At 46.0% G+C, this 13,177-nt stretch overlaps 2 protein-coding genes across 5 annotated transcripts in view; one reads left to right on the top strand and one right to left on the bottom strand.

Annotated features, from left to right (window-relative positions):
• Positions 1-2,841: 2,841 nt before the first annotated feature.
• Positions 2,842-6,952, top strand: mylpfa (myosin light chain, phosphorylatable, fast skeletal muscle a). Its single transcript, XM_027015685.3, has 7 exons — positions 2,842-3,000; positions 3,898-3,993; positions 5,043-5,118; positions 5,248-5,352; positions 5,445-5,523; positions 5,640-5,688; positions 5,952-6,952. Exons 1-7 carry the CDS (start codon positions 2,998-3,000, stop codon positions 6,051-6,053), a joined length of 510 nt encoding a protein of 169 aa, XP_026871486.1. The 5' UTR covers positions 2,842-2,997; the 3' UTR covers positions 6,054-6,952.
• A 2,130-nt stretch (positions 6,953-9,082) lies between these two features.
• tbc1d10b (TBC1 domain family, member 10b) overlaps positions 9,083-13,177 on the bottom strand; it is a 14,686-nt gene continuing 10,591 nt past the window's right edge. For all 4 annotated transcript variants that reach the window (XM_081711561.1, XM_027015664.3, XM_081711562.1 and 1 more), the window contains one exon: positions 9,083-13,033. In XM_081711561.1, the coding sequence (XP_081567687.1) occupies positions 12,137-13,033 (897 nt within the window). In that variant the 3' untranslated portion in view covers positions 9,083-12,136. The remainder of the gene's footprint in view (positions 13,034-13,177) is intronic.

The raw sequence follows: 13,177 nt of genomic DNA, 5'->3' as shown, positions 1-13,177 counted from the left end.
CATCCATAGATCTCTGTAAAATGCTGATATTTACTGGACACATGACAATATAATGGCCTTCAACCAAAACCCTCCTATACAGTGCTGTGGGATTTAGGGTTCAACAGTTCGGTGCTAAGGGGTCATAGGTTAAACTCAGCGGTCAGGTGTCACAGGCAGTGTGAAGCAGATCCCAATGGAAGGACGAGAGTGAGGCATTCTTCTCGTCTGGTTTATGCAAGACACAACGATGCTTCGATAACCAAGATGAGAAGAAAGAAGCAATCGTTTCGTAAGCAGACTGAGCCACCTTTCAGACTCGCCTTTCAGGAGAAGATGACTAGAGACACCAGGAAGCATGTATGGCACCCGGTCTGAAGATGCCCGACAGGATATCAAATGACCCAGAAGCAGCAAGGGAATGCAAACAAAGCAGCAGTTTCAAACAACAGAGAAGGAGAGGAGTGACAGACTTAGCGACAGAGGGGGAGAAAAGCTTGTCGTTATTTCAGTCTCCTCAGCTGTCTCTCCAAAGTATGAATACCCCGCCAGCACCAACCACAACCAATCACAACTGAACCACAGACCACCACTGACGACCACAGACCATCACAGACCTCCGCCTACCTCCACCACTTCAGCACCACCCCTGAGGACTGCTCTAGGGGCCCATAGCCTTTCCAGCTGGCTGTGTAGTGTGGGATGCTAGGTCTCCCTCCCGCCCCCCGGGCAGAGAAAAAATGGAGCGCACTGTGGTTGCATGCAGCTCGGAATCACAGGCAGATCACTTTTCACTCGGAGATGGGGGGGATCTGAATATGGGCACGGTCATGGAGCGGCCTTTGGATCGCCGAGCGCCTCTATACTGGGAAGGGTATTAAAAACTATTTTTGATTGGGACTAAGAGAAGAAATGAATGCAGGCACTAAAGGGGCTAATGGGGGAATACCCCAACAACTCTATAAAACCATAACCTTGGAATTTCGATTTTTGAATGATAGAAGAAACATTTTTATTTTCTCGCAAATTGTGAAAGGCCAGAGCTTATAATTGGATAACCATACGCATATGGGACACGTCCAAAATTTCACAAACCCAGAAGGGAAATGACAACAGAAGCCTACACAGTAAAGACACCTGTGCTGATTTAGGTCCTGAATGAACTGCTCCATGGTTGATGTGTATTCAGCTGGTATTGTAAGTGATAAGGCGTCTGGGCAGGAATGTTAAATGAAAGAATTTCATGCGTCACATGTTTATTTAAGGTTTGGCCTCCATACGTTTATAATATTATTTAGGAATATTTATTAATATTCATTATATTATTAATATTCATTAATAATTTTAATATTTATTAATAACACCCAATAATGAAATTTCACTGTACCGGAGTATAACGACGATAAAGATGCTATTCTATTCTTAATATGTATATCTTGTATGTTCAGATTCCATTAATGGCTTCTCACTCTGGGAGAACTAGGTAATATAATGTAGACATAACAACAATGACAACAGGAACAGCAGCAGCAGCAACAACAACAACAACAACAACAACAACAACAACAATGTATATTGTGTATTGTGTACCCCACCCCCTCCTTGTATATTTAACCCAAATGTTAATATGTACATACTGCTGTTGTATATGTACATACTGCACATTTTGCTGTTGTGCCCTGTGCCTCATGTGTATATTGTCAGTGATGTCAGTACATCCTTTTTGTGTCAGCATTATGCTCTCTTGAGTAGGTTTTCTCATACCTGACAAGTCCTGGCAAATAACAGTGCTTCGGGTTCTCAAGTGAATAAATGCATATATGAATAAATGAATGAATTATAGTAAATCAAATCCTGCCACCCCTTGACCAGAACCTCACCTGCTTGGCGCCAACCAGTGCTTCCCTTCAGCCCTCACACACCTGCCCCAGCGGTCGGAGGGCGTCACTTGGACCCGATGAAGACACAGAAGAGTGCGAGGGAGTGGAACAGAGTTGTGTTGTGAGTGGACCTAGAACAGCATCAGAGCTGAGAGTGGAGAGGCATTTAAAACATGTCATTTTTTTGGTATTTATGACTATTACTCAGTAGGTGTAAAGGTATGTGTAATGTGCTGAATGTAGCGTTAACCCTTCTGTGGTATGTCACGACATTCTGTTAAGGTGCCATAAGACAGCGGCCAACACTGGAAACTTCTGCTCTGCCCAAGTTTGAGTATGTCCTGGCAAAACACACGTGATTCAGGAATGTCCTGGCAAAACACACCTGATTCAGGAATGTGCTGGCCAAATACAACACCTGATTGGCAAAACACACCTGATTCAGGTGTGTGTGTGTGTGTGTGTGTGTGTGTGTATATATTTATTTATTTATTTATATATTTATTTGAACACTATTGCTATATGTCATCCATATATCATGTCCTCAGGAATCTCTGAATAAGTGTGTGCACAAATGAATTGACTGTGCAGCCCTTTCAGGGTGAATATAGATACCTGCATACATCAGCTGTAGAGGACATAGAATGCATCATTAAAAGGTAATGTGTACATCATAGCCCAAAAATACAGGTGAAGGGTTATGCTGATATGTTGTAGCGTATGGCAATAGACGGTGTGAGAGTTGATGAGATTGGGGGGGGGCATTGAGTAGTTTCCGTAGCAGCCGAACAGCCCCCTATCTTGTTCTGTCCATATTAGTCCACGTGGGACTTGGAGACAGTCACTGTATCTCCAGAGTATCAGATTCAGCCTCCATTCCAAGACTTATTACTATTTCGGAACGGCCGTAAGGTGATAGCGCCCCTCCAGCCGCCCCCCCATTACTACCCCCCCTTCAATTGCCCCATCTTTCTCTTCCTCAGTGTCTGTCTTTCTCCCCCCAAGCCAAACTTAAGGCTGGGTCTATAATTAGAGAGTTCTGTGGGGTATATAAGCCCCCTGGGGCTCACGCCAAAGCGCGGCTTCACACAGTCTTCTCTTCTTCGAGCTTCTTAAGCTTCACACATACCGTCTCAGAATGGTGAGTACTGTTACCTGCAGCTCACCTGCGCTAGGTGGGCACACGGAGTAGAGGCCGAGGAACACTGGCACACACCTGAAGCTCTTGTGCTCATTACTGGGTTAATGGGATTTTTGGTGCGCTACAGTTTTGGATTCCTCTCACACCTCTGGATATACGCTACCTTATCCAGGACCTGATGAAATGTCTTCTAATACTTTTCTAAGACCTTTTTTTTTTTTTTTTTTTTTTTTTTTGCTCATTTAATGAAAATAAAGTTTTATTTTTTATAATGAGATCAACCATTTGAAAGCTGTTATTAAAAAGACATAAATGACAAAACAAATTGTATTGAAGTTTTAACTTTTAACATTTTTTGGATGTTGACTTTGATCAAATTCCACTCGATTAATTTGATCAAACTCAAACCAGCACGTAATGCAGAATGATCTGATGACGTAAACCCCATATTTTTAGCACTATGAAAGTTTTTTCTTACAGTTTACACCCAATTATTATTATCTCTGGAAATGTCCAGTGGCTTTTAAGGTAGCCTAATAGATCAAAGTGAATGATCATTTTCTTTCTTAAAGGAATGCTTTAATATGTGTGCGTCTCTTCAGGACTTGAATTATAAGGCTGGCAAGACTGTGTACTCATCCAAACTATATTGGCTGTGTGCCAAGGAGAATATTTCTGTCAGAATATTACAAAGTAGAGAACTATGAATGTTCACCCGAAAAACTGTGCAGAGGAACTCCGTTTGTAGCTAATGCTGTTGCCAAGGGCAACCACTCAAGGAAACATCCCAAATTTGGAGGTTCCACGGCTTTGAGAGAGAGGTACAGTGAGCGTAGGGCATATTGCAGGACCGCTTGACTAACAACTCTGAAGTGCTCTCTCTCTGCACACCTGCAGGCACCCAAGAAGGCCAAGAGGAGAGCAGGCGGAGGAGAAGGTTCCTCCAACGTCTTCTCCATGTTTGAGCAGAGCCAGATTCAGGAGTACAAAGAGGTGAGGATTTGTAGGTCTTCACCAAAGACTTCATACCTAATATGTACCCTGTTGATATGATATTGCTTATTGGGTTTAATTACAGGAGATCAAAGGTGTTTTAGTTGGGCTTTAGCTGTTTAGCTGTCGGCTAAATCACCGCATGTGCGTTAACAGCTGCCACTTTAAAGGAAATTGGGTAGTTTACTATTAAGTGAATGGAAGGCTGGGAGCCAGACTACAGGCTACTTCACGGCACACGTGTGACGCATGGTGTGTGGCAGCAGGTTCATTACCCTCTGTCGAGGCAGTCTGGATGAGCGTCTCCCAGGAAAAGGGGAGTCCGTGTCTATGTTTAGATGCCAGTGGAGTGGCATTACCACAGGCAGGGTTAGGCCAGAGCACACTCAGTCAACATCCAGGGCTCCAGCGCACTCTCTTACATCTGTGTTAATGAACACAGGAATGTCCTTAGTGAAGTGTTCTGGAGTTTCACTCACCTACTCACATGCAGGGCCTCAGCTGTTCAGCACTACTCCCTGTTCTTACTCCGCCCAGCCACAAAGGGCAGTAGCGGGTGGGCTTCGGTGCATGACTGGGATGGAACGAAGGGAGAAACAGGCGCAGAGACAGACAGACAGACACACACACGCACACACACACACACACACACACACACACACACACACACAAACAGAGACATGAGAATGCATGGATGATAGGCTGGTCTCACAGGGCCTTATATCTGACAGAGAAAAGGAATGGTACTTGCGTGCAGGTGTTTGCGTGTGTGAAGAAGATAGCAGAAGCATGTGTTTCCACATCCTGAGGGTCAGCCTGGTTGTGTCATCAGCAGAACCAGCTTCTAAGAACAGAGCAGTAGTGACAGATTTTAATGGGCTCTAATTCTAAAGGTGTCTGATTTTTACCTTGAAAACAAAAATGTAAAAAAAAAAAAAGAAAGAGGAACTTAATTTTTCCCATTATTATTATTATTATTATTATTATTATTATTATTATTATTATTATTATCACATGAGTTACAGTGTCCCTCCATCTCATGCTCACAGGCTTTCACAATCATTGACCAGAACAGAGATGGTATCATCAGCAAGGATGACCTCAGGGATGTGTTGGCTTCAATGGGTATGCCCCCTTTTCCTTCCTGCTCATGAGTCCATCTTCATCTTCATCTTCATCTTCATCTCTCTGCACTGGAGCTGAGTGCATCTCCCTCTCCCTCTATCCCCCCCTCCCCCCTCCCTCGGCCTGTAGGTCAGCTGAATGTGAAGAATGAGGAGCTGGAGGCCATGATTAAGGAGGCTAGCGGTCCCATCAACTTCACCGTCTTCCTCACTATGTTCGGAGAGAAGCTGAAGGGTATACAAACACCCCCACCTCCCTTAATCTCTCCCCTGCAGTGTCGTCTGGCGCAGGGGTGATTGCAGGTGTAATTATTCTCTCACGTCCAGGTGCTGATCCCGAGGATGTCATCCTGGCCTCTTTCAAGGTGCTGGATCCAGAAGGCACAGGAACCATTAAGAAGCAATTGTAAGTCTGTACAGCTGCCTACGTTTCACTTTCCCTCCCCAATCTTGCCAGTAGGGACTTGACGTGTCACGCGTGCGTCATGCATGTGTCTTGACTCTCTTTTCTTAACTCCACAGCCTTGAGGAGCTGTTGACCACTCAGTGTGACAGGTTCTCCAAAGAGGAGGTGAGCTCCAGTCAGAGGCATGAAAGTTTTGGTTCGTACAGTAAAAGTCCTGCCATGACACGGCATTGCCCGTGTGGCTTCACTAATTCGTTCCGCCTGCTGGAATTTGCCAGGAAACAGGCAAATCCTGACCAAGTGTTGTTGCACTCTGAACCTGAACTCTATACATCTGGCTTTGTCTGCGTGTAACCGTGTGTGACTGGAGAAGCTGCTCTTCTGTCTGGTTCCTCCCCCTGAAACATCTCCCTCCTGCTGTCCATCAGATGAAGAACCTGTGGGCCGCCTTCCCCCCAGATGTGGCTGGCAACGTCGACTACAAGAACATCTGCTACGTCATCACACACGGCGAGGAGAAGGAGGAGTAAGAGAAGAAGCTCGGCGAACAGAGAAACGAAGCCGAAACTGCGTCCCTCGCCGCTCCTCCCTGTCCTGTCCTTCGTCCCTTTCTTTTCTTACTCAAGCCCTTCCCTCCCTCCATCTCTCCTCTTCATGCATCCATTTCATGCCAGGGACTCGTCTCCGAGAGACTCCGGCACAGAAGAACGGAGAGGACCGCGTCCGTGGTGTCCGTCAGTGGGGAAACGGGGTGATTGTCAATAAAACCATCCTTTACCATCATCTCAATCTCTCTCTCTCTCTCTCTCTCTCTCACTCATTCCTCCTTCCTCTCTTTTCTATCTTTCACGTGTCTTACAACCGTCTCGTCACCAAACATCGTCCCTTGCCATGTGTGTTAGTGTGTAGGAAACCCACGGTTGTCCTACCACTGTCCTCACTAGGGTCACGGAGCCTGCCTGTCATACCGTCATGCAGGGCTCTTTCAGGCCTCGGCTGCAACAGCTGATTGGCTCGATCCGAAAGAGCTTCAGGAATCCACTCTGGGCACCTAAAAACAAGGGACCTCTTTCTCTTTTTTACGACGAGGGAATCCAGCATCAGCCAACTTGTTTTTGACCCAGTCGACTGTCTTGATTAGTGAGAGGAGAACAAACGGAAGAGTGATGAGAAGGCCGGTCTCCTAAAAGCGATGGCTGGGCTGTTGACGAGGGAGAGAAACAGAAAAAGGAGTTGAAAGAGGAGCAGAGAGCAGGGAAAGAAAGAAACCATCAACTTCTTCTCTCCCACTCCCCCCCCTCCTCTCTCGCTTTCGTAATCCACCCACGCCTTGCCCTTCTTCACGTGGGCTTGCATTTGCTTTGTCCCCAATCCTTCTGTAACCAATAAAAAGAGAGAAACTGTGAATAAAGCAACCTTATCTTTCGTACCTCTGCGTCTGTCCATACTGGCTTAACCCAAAACTGGCCGTACAGACCTACTGCGAGCGCACAACAGTAACATGACATGGAATGGTTGATAAAGGGGAACTTGGGGAAGTGGACTGTAAACTACGTGTCAGGTAGTAAAATAATGTTAGTGCTGACTTAAAGGCCGAAGAGGCAGTGTGTTCATACATGCATAAAACTTTACGCTCATCGTGACTCTATATTTGTCCTCTATTAATAAAAAAAAAAAAGGAAAAAAATGATTAAAAAAAACCCAGACTCCAGTGAGAATAATTGCACTACACTACTGACAAATTTACTAGACTGCTGAGCAAAAAAAAAAATATGGGCCACAAACCATATGGCCATAACAAATCAATGGTCATAAAATTAACAAAAAGTTATATATAAACTTAAAATTAATACATGTCTGGCTGTAGAACCCATTTAAAGCTTAATGCAATATATATACATACACACAGCCTGGCCAACAAAGAGGTCACCACCTGGATTTAACTAAGCAAGTAGGTAAGAGCCTCCCATTGGATAATTACTGCATTATGTTTCAGCTGGCAACAAGTTATTTAACCATAACTGATGCAGTGAGTAGCTTCTCATTTGTTAAACAACCATGTCGAAAGACACATCCTGTGGTTGTGGAAAAGATGTTAATCTGTTTCAGAAGGGTCAAATCATTAGCATGCATCAAGCAGAGAAAACATCTAAGGAGATTGCTGAAATTATTAAAATCAGGGTAAGAACTGTCCAACACATTAATAAACAGTGGAAGTACAGTGGGGGAACATCATCTTCGAGGAAGGAATGTGGTCAGAAAAAAATCTTGAATGATCATGATCGGCGATCACTTAAAACGAGTGGTGAAATCAAATCGTAGAAAAACAACAGTATCTGGGGTTGGCATATAAACTCAGGGATATGTTTAATAGTGAAAGTAAGAGCCTTTCCACACACACAATGCAAAGGGAACTCAAGGGATTGGGACTAAACAGCTGTGTAGCCTTAAGAAAACCACTTGTCAGTGAGGCTAACTGGCAAAAACGGCTTCAGTTGCTAGGGAGCATAAAGATTGGACTCTGGAGCAATGGAAGAAGATCATGTGGTCTGATGAGTCCAGATTTACCCTGTTCCAGAGTGATGGGCTCATCAGGGTAAGAAGAGAGGCGGCTGGAGTGATGCACCCATCATGCCTAGTGCCTACCGTACAAGCCTGTGGGGGTAGTGCTATGATCTGGGGTTGCTGCAGTTGGTCAGGTGTAGGTTCAGCAACGTTATGTGCCCAAAGAATGAGGTCGGCTGACTACCCGAATATACTGAACGACCAGGTTATTCCATCAATGGATTTTTTCTTCCCTGATGGCACGGGCATATTCCAAGATGACAATGCCAGGATTCATCGGGCTCAAAATGTGAGGAGCACGAGACATCATTTTCACACATGGATAGGCCACCACAGAGGCCAAATCTGAACCCCGTTGAGAATTTTTAGGATGTGCTGTAAAAGACTTTGCACAGTGGTCCAAATCTCCCATCATCAATACAAGATCTTTGGGAAAGAATTAATGTATCTCTAGACAGAAATAAATGTTGTCACATTGCAGAAGCTTGTGGAAACGATGTTCGCTTGTGGAAACAGCGAATGCATGCCATAATCAAAGCTAAAGGTGGTCCAACAAAATATTAGTGTGTGCAACCTTTTTTTTTGGGCCAGGCAGTGTACATTGTGAGCAAGTTATTCAGAAGCGCATCTCTGAACACGTGTATCTGTGTGTGTGTGTCTGTGTATATAGATAGATAGATAGCCAGATAGATAGAGACAAATTTGATTATCCGTAGTGAAGTAGTTTCCAGAGTAACAGAATGTTTCGGACAGAGGTCCTTCATCATAGTGAAGCACAGCTTGTGAAGCCGTGAACAGTGTGATGCAGTTTGCTTGCACAGCTGATGAAGGACCTGAATGAAATGTGGAAACCAGACACCTCACGCCAAGGGGGGACACGACATGGAAACTCCACCTCCACCAAGAAAGGTCCTGCAGTTCTGTATTAAATTATTTCATGAAAAACTGATGCATGCATGCACATACATGGACACACACACCACACAGGCGAGAGTGATTTAATATATTACGGTTTATTATTCATCACAACTGTTATCGTTATATTAATCATTAATTAAATACAATGTGTACATTTTGCTCTACAGCATCAAAGGAATGATGGTTATGTATGAGTTTACTTCATTTTCATGGTTTTACATGGTTTAACTTAAAAAAAGAAACAAAAATGCATAACAGGATGAGCTGAGAGAAACTAAAATAAAATGTGATGATTATTGCAAACAAGAACCCAACAAAAAAACTGTCAGATACAGAAAGAGAAGCAGAGATGCATAAGCCAAGCAGACTGTGTGGCCCTGCCCCCAAACTCGAAACTCAGATGCTTTTGCCAGGCAGGTGCATGGTGGGATCAATGACTGCTCAAATTGCTGGCCAGGAAAGTTTGAGCGATCAGACTTGGTGTCCCACAACCGTTGTGTGTTAGCAGAAGTGGATGGTCAAGTACAAGCCCGGAAGGACATTCCAGCAAGACTTCAGAGCTGCTCGCCGTCGGCGAGATGCCCCATTCTACCCTGGGCCCCCATGCCGCTGGGTGGTAGTCTTGTGCTTTGCAGCACAGGAGGTGACATGCTCAGAGGATCCTGAACTGTAGTTTCAGGGCTTCAAGAGATACGTGAGAAGAACAGAAGACAGCAGTGGATACAACATTGACATCCTGTTAGTCATGACTTCAGGGTTTGCATAGACGTTCTTTATTCATATTCTACCTGAAAGGTGGCACCAGCAGAGGAACCGACACCTATAGGTGAGGACGAGGTATGAGGAACCCTAGTTAAGACCAGGCCAGTATAAAACATCAAGCCGACGGGAGGGGGACACTCACGCATAGCTTAACCACATCAGCATCAGCATCAGCCAGCACATCAAGTCACTCTTCACCAAAGACCCACCAACATTACGGTGAATCAGCATTAGGGTCACAGATCTCTATGGGAATGTGACGGCGCTGTCCGACTTCCGGCGCGGCCAAGTTCCAAAGTGCTGAGAGGTGTGTAGGTTACACAATACTGAGGAGTGAGGCGCACTAGTGTAAAATTAGTTTACAGTTCACTACAGTATCTTTAATAAATCACACTAGAAAGATACTGGTTCCAGTGGCTTCCCGAGAGGCGTTAGGCCATGCCCCCTTCTTCACACCCAGATATTTTACAGTACCGTTTTGGACCTAAACTTCTTTATCCCCACCAACACTGATTAATCCAAATAGTTACATTTCAAACAGAGATGAGTAATAACTATAGCGCAATCTGAACACGTCAGAAAGTAAACTAGCTCTGTCAGACAAGAAATACTGTTTTAACTTGGAAGGGAAAAAAAAAGTGATTTTAAAACTGAGACTAAAATAAATAACTACTGCTTGGCTTTGTTCTCAGGGATGTAGGTAGAAAACGTGCAAAAAAACCAAAACAAAAACATATAAAACAAAGATTAATTTAAAACACTTTCAGAATTGACAGGCATCCTCTTTCCAGCAGCCCAAGGTATTCCAGTCAACTAGGCCACTGTATTCTTGCATAGAAAAATAATAACAATCAAATCTAAAATAAGAGAATGAACAGGAATAATTCACAATATATGGTTCATCTGGTTAAATTAACAAAACTTTGTACATTAATATATTACAGTCCAAAGGTGAAGGCCAGAGAAGTTAAAGCTACAATGTCATGACAGATGAAGAGATTTCACGGAGAGACACACTAGAGACCACTGCTGGACATCAGAACATCGCAGCAGTCAAAATTAGTGGTGTGCTTAGGACAAGTGGGAGGAAAAATAACACCGTCAAAAGGGATCAGTGCAATATCAGAGTAAATCCTTCATAAACAAGCCAATACATATTTAGTTTGACATAGGCCCACCCAGTCAGGTAAAGCGAAGCCTCTCCCTCACGTGGTGCGCTGCAGACAGGGACAGACAGACAGAAGGCCCAGTGCGGTGTTTCCTTCTGTGTTCAGATCTCACGTTCTCATTTAAGTTTCCCACCGATTCCAGTTTACTCCGCGGTAAAAACAAGCAAACAAACAAACAAAAAAAAAAACCCCAAAAAGGTCGTCAGACCCTCATGGGGGGAAAAGAAGGTAAGGGATGTTTGGGTGGAACCACGCCATGCTAAAGATCATCAGAAAGCAAAAGAAATCTCTTCATAACAACTGTAAACTTAAGACATTCATAAAGGTAGTTACAGAAACATCTAAACCCATTTTAAGTTGAAACGCATGTCAGATTTAGTACTGTTGCACGTTTGTACGATTTTCTGTAGGGCAGGAACCAAATACAGACTATTTCGACCAAAGTACCATTTCTAATAGACTTCATATCATCCTAGTGAATTTCGCTCTGCTCCATAACTCCTCTGCACCCCCTAGGGGACAAAGCACACATGTTCCTCTCTTAACGAAGGCCCGAGTCATGGGCAAGACTCCGCGGAGCATGAGAGATGAGAAGCGAGAGCAGGTAGCAATGGGACTGCAACACGTTTCGCTAGCTACCAAGGCACAAACACACAAAAAAAATAAAATTAAATAAAATTAAAATAAAAAAACAAACAAAAACACACTAACTAGGAACACTTTACAATAAATACAACCTTCTTGACATCCATTAATAACATTACTACTACTAGTACAATCGCTATAGTCTGTGTCTGCTTTAGTACGGTAATGACTTTAGCTCTTTAGGTTTGAAATTTCTTTTTGCGGCAGGCCGGTGTATCGGGGACAGGGAAATGGGTTTCTTATGTGTACCACTACAGCACCCAGACCAACAGACCTAAACCAACACACAGCCACCGCTGACCTGTCCGTGACGATGCTGATGGCAAACCCCAGCTCACAGCAGAGGTGTAGCTCTGCATGTACGGTTCAACACCCCCCCAGCCCAACACACACAGCACTGACATGGACAGAGTGCAGGGGACAGTCAGAGGAGGAGGGCTAGTCCACAAAAACGTGATCCGGACACAACGACGAGTCCTGGAGACGGAAGGCCCGTTAGCGGAGCTCGTCTGCGGCCTCCCATCCCCGAGCCGGGGAGCTCCACCAGCTCCGAGCTAAGGCAAGGACTTCGCTGCCGTGCCTTCGCCCTTCTCCTCTGACTCCGAGCCGCCGGCTGCTTTGTCCTTTTTCCTCCCTCCTTTTTTCTTCTCCTTCTTCACCTTCTCTTTCTCAGCCTTCTCCCTCTCCTTGTCCGCCTTGTCGCGTTCCTTCCTCTCCCGGAGTTTGTGTTTCTCCTCCACCTTCTCCTTCTTCTTGTCCTCTTTGCTCTTTTTCTTCTTCTTGCCATCCTCGTTCGCCGGTTCCAGAGCGGGCCCTGGCTCGGGCGCTGGCTCGGGCGCCGGGGAAGCTCGGGGCGGCTCCGCGCAGGGCAGCAGTGGGGAGTTGTTGGCAGTGGGCGAGGGGATGGTGGGCGTGACCTGCTCCGAGACCACCTTCGGGGAGGGGTAGAGGGCGTTCAGGACGGGAGCAGACGTGGCTGCCTCTGTGTCCGGTTCTGGTTCTGCCGCGGGTTTGGTCGCTAGCGGGCTTGGCCCGTGTGGGGCTTCAGCTCTCCCTCCTGCAGCCCCCCCGGTGAGAAGCAGCGGCCGGGACGACCCTGCAGATGCTGCCATTTCCATAGCGACCACCCCGCCCCCGAAACCCTGCAGGCCAGCCTCATGGCTCTTCTTAGCAGGGAGGAAGGACATCTTGGATTTGCGGAAGCCGGTGAGGGAGAGGAGGCTGGAGGAGGCGCGCAGGGGTCCGGGCTGGGGGGCGGGGCCACCCAGGAAGGACAGGCTGCCCCCGGAGCTGATGGCGGCAGCGCGGCGTTTCTGTTCGTGGATGGCGCGAGTGCCGTGCAGCCTGGGCGAGAGCTGGTGGGTGAGCTCACCACGAGACTCCCGCCACTTCCGCACCTGCACACTGCACTCGCGATCGATGAGAGCCTCCGTCACGGGCAGGGAGGTGACCTGCGGACAGAGGGAGAGAAAGTGTGTGTGTGTGTGTGTGTGTGTGTGTGTGTGTGTGTGTGTGTGTGTGTGTGTGTGTACCACCAGCACCAGCGCATCCTCTCTGAGAGCGTCTGGGGGGGGGGGGGGGGGGGTGTTCCTCAG

The sequence above is a fragment of the Electrophorus electricus genome, chromosome 3 (assembly GCF_041902795.1).
Source record: "Electrophorus electricus isolate QZ-2024a chromosome 3, ASM4190279v1, whole genome shotgun sequence".
NCBI classification, from domain to species: Eukaryota; Metazoa; Chordata; class Actinopteri; order Gymnotiformes; family Gymnotidae; genus Electrophorus; species Electrophorus electricus.
Note: the sequence above shows the minus strand (reverse complement) of the source record. Positions and strands in the feature narration are given on the sequence as shown.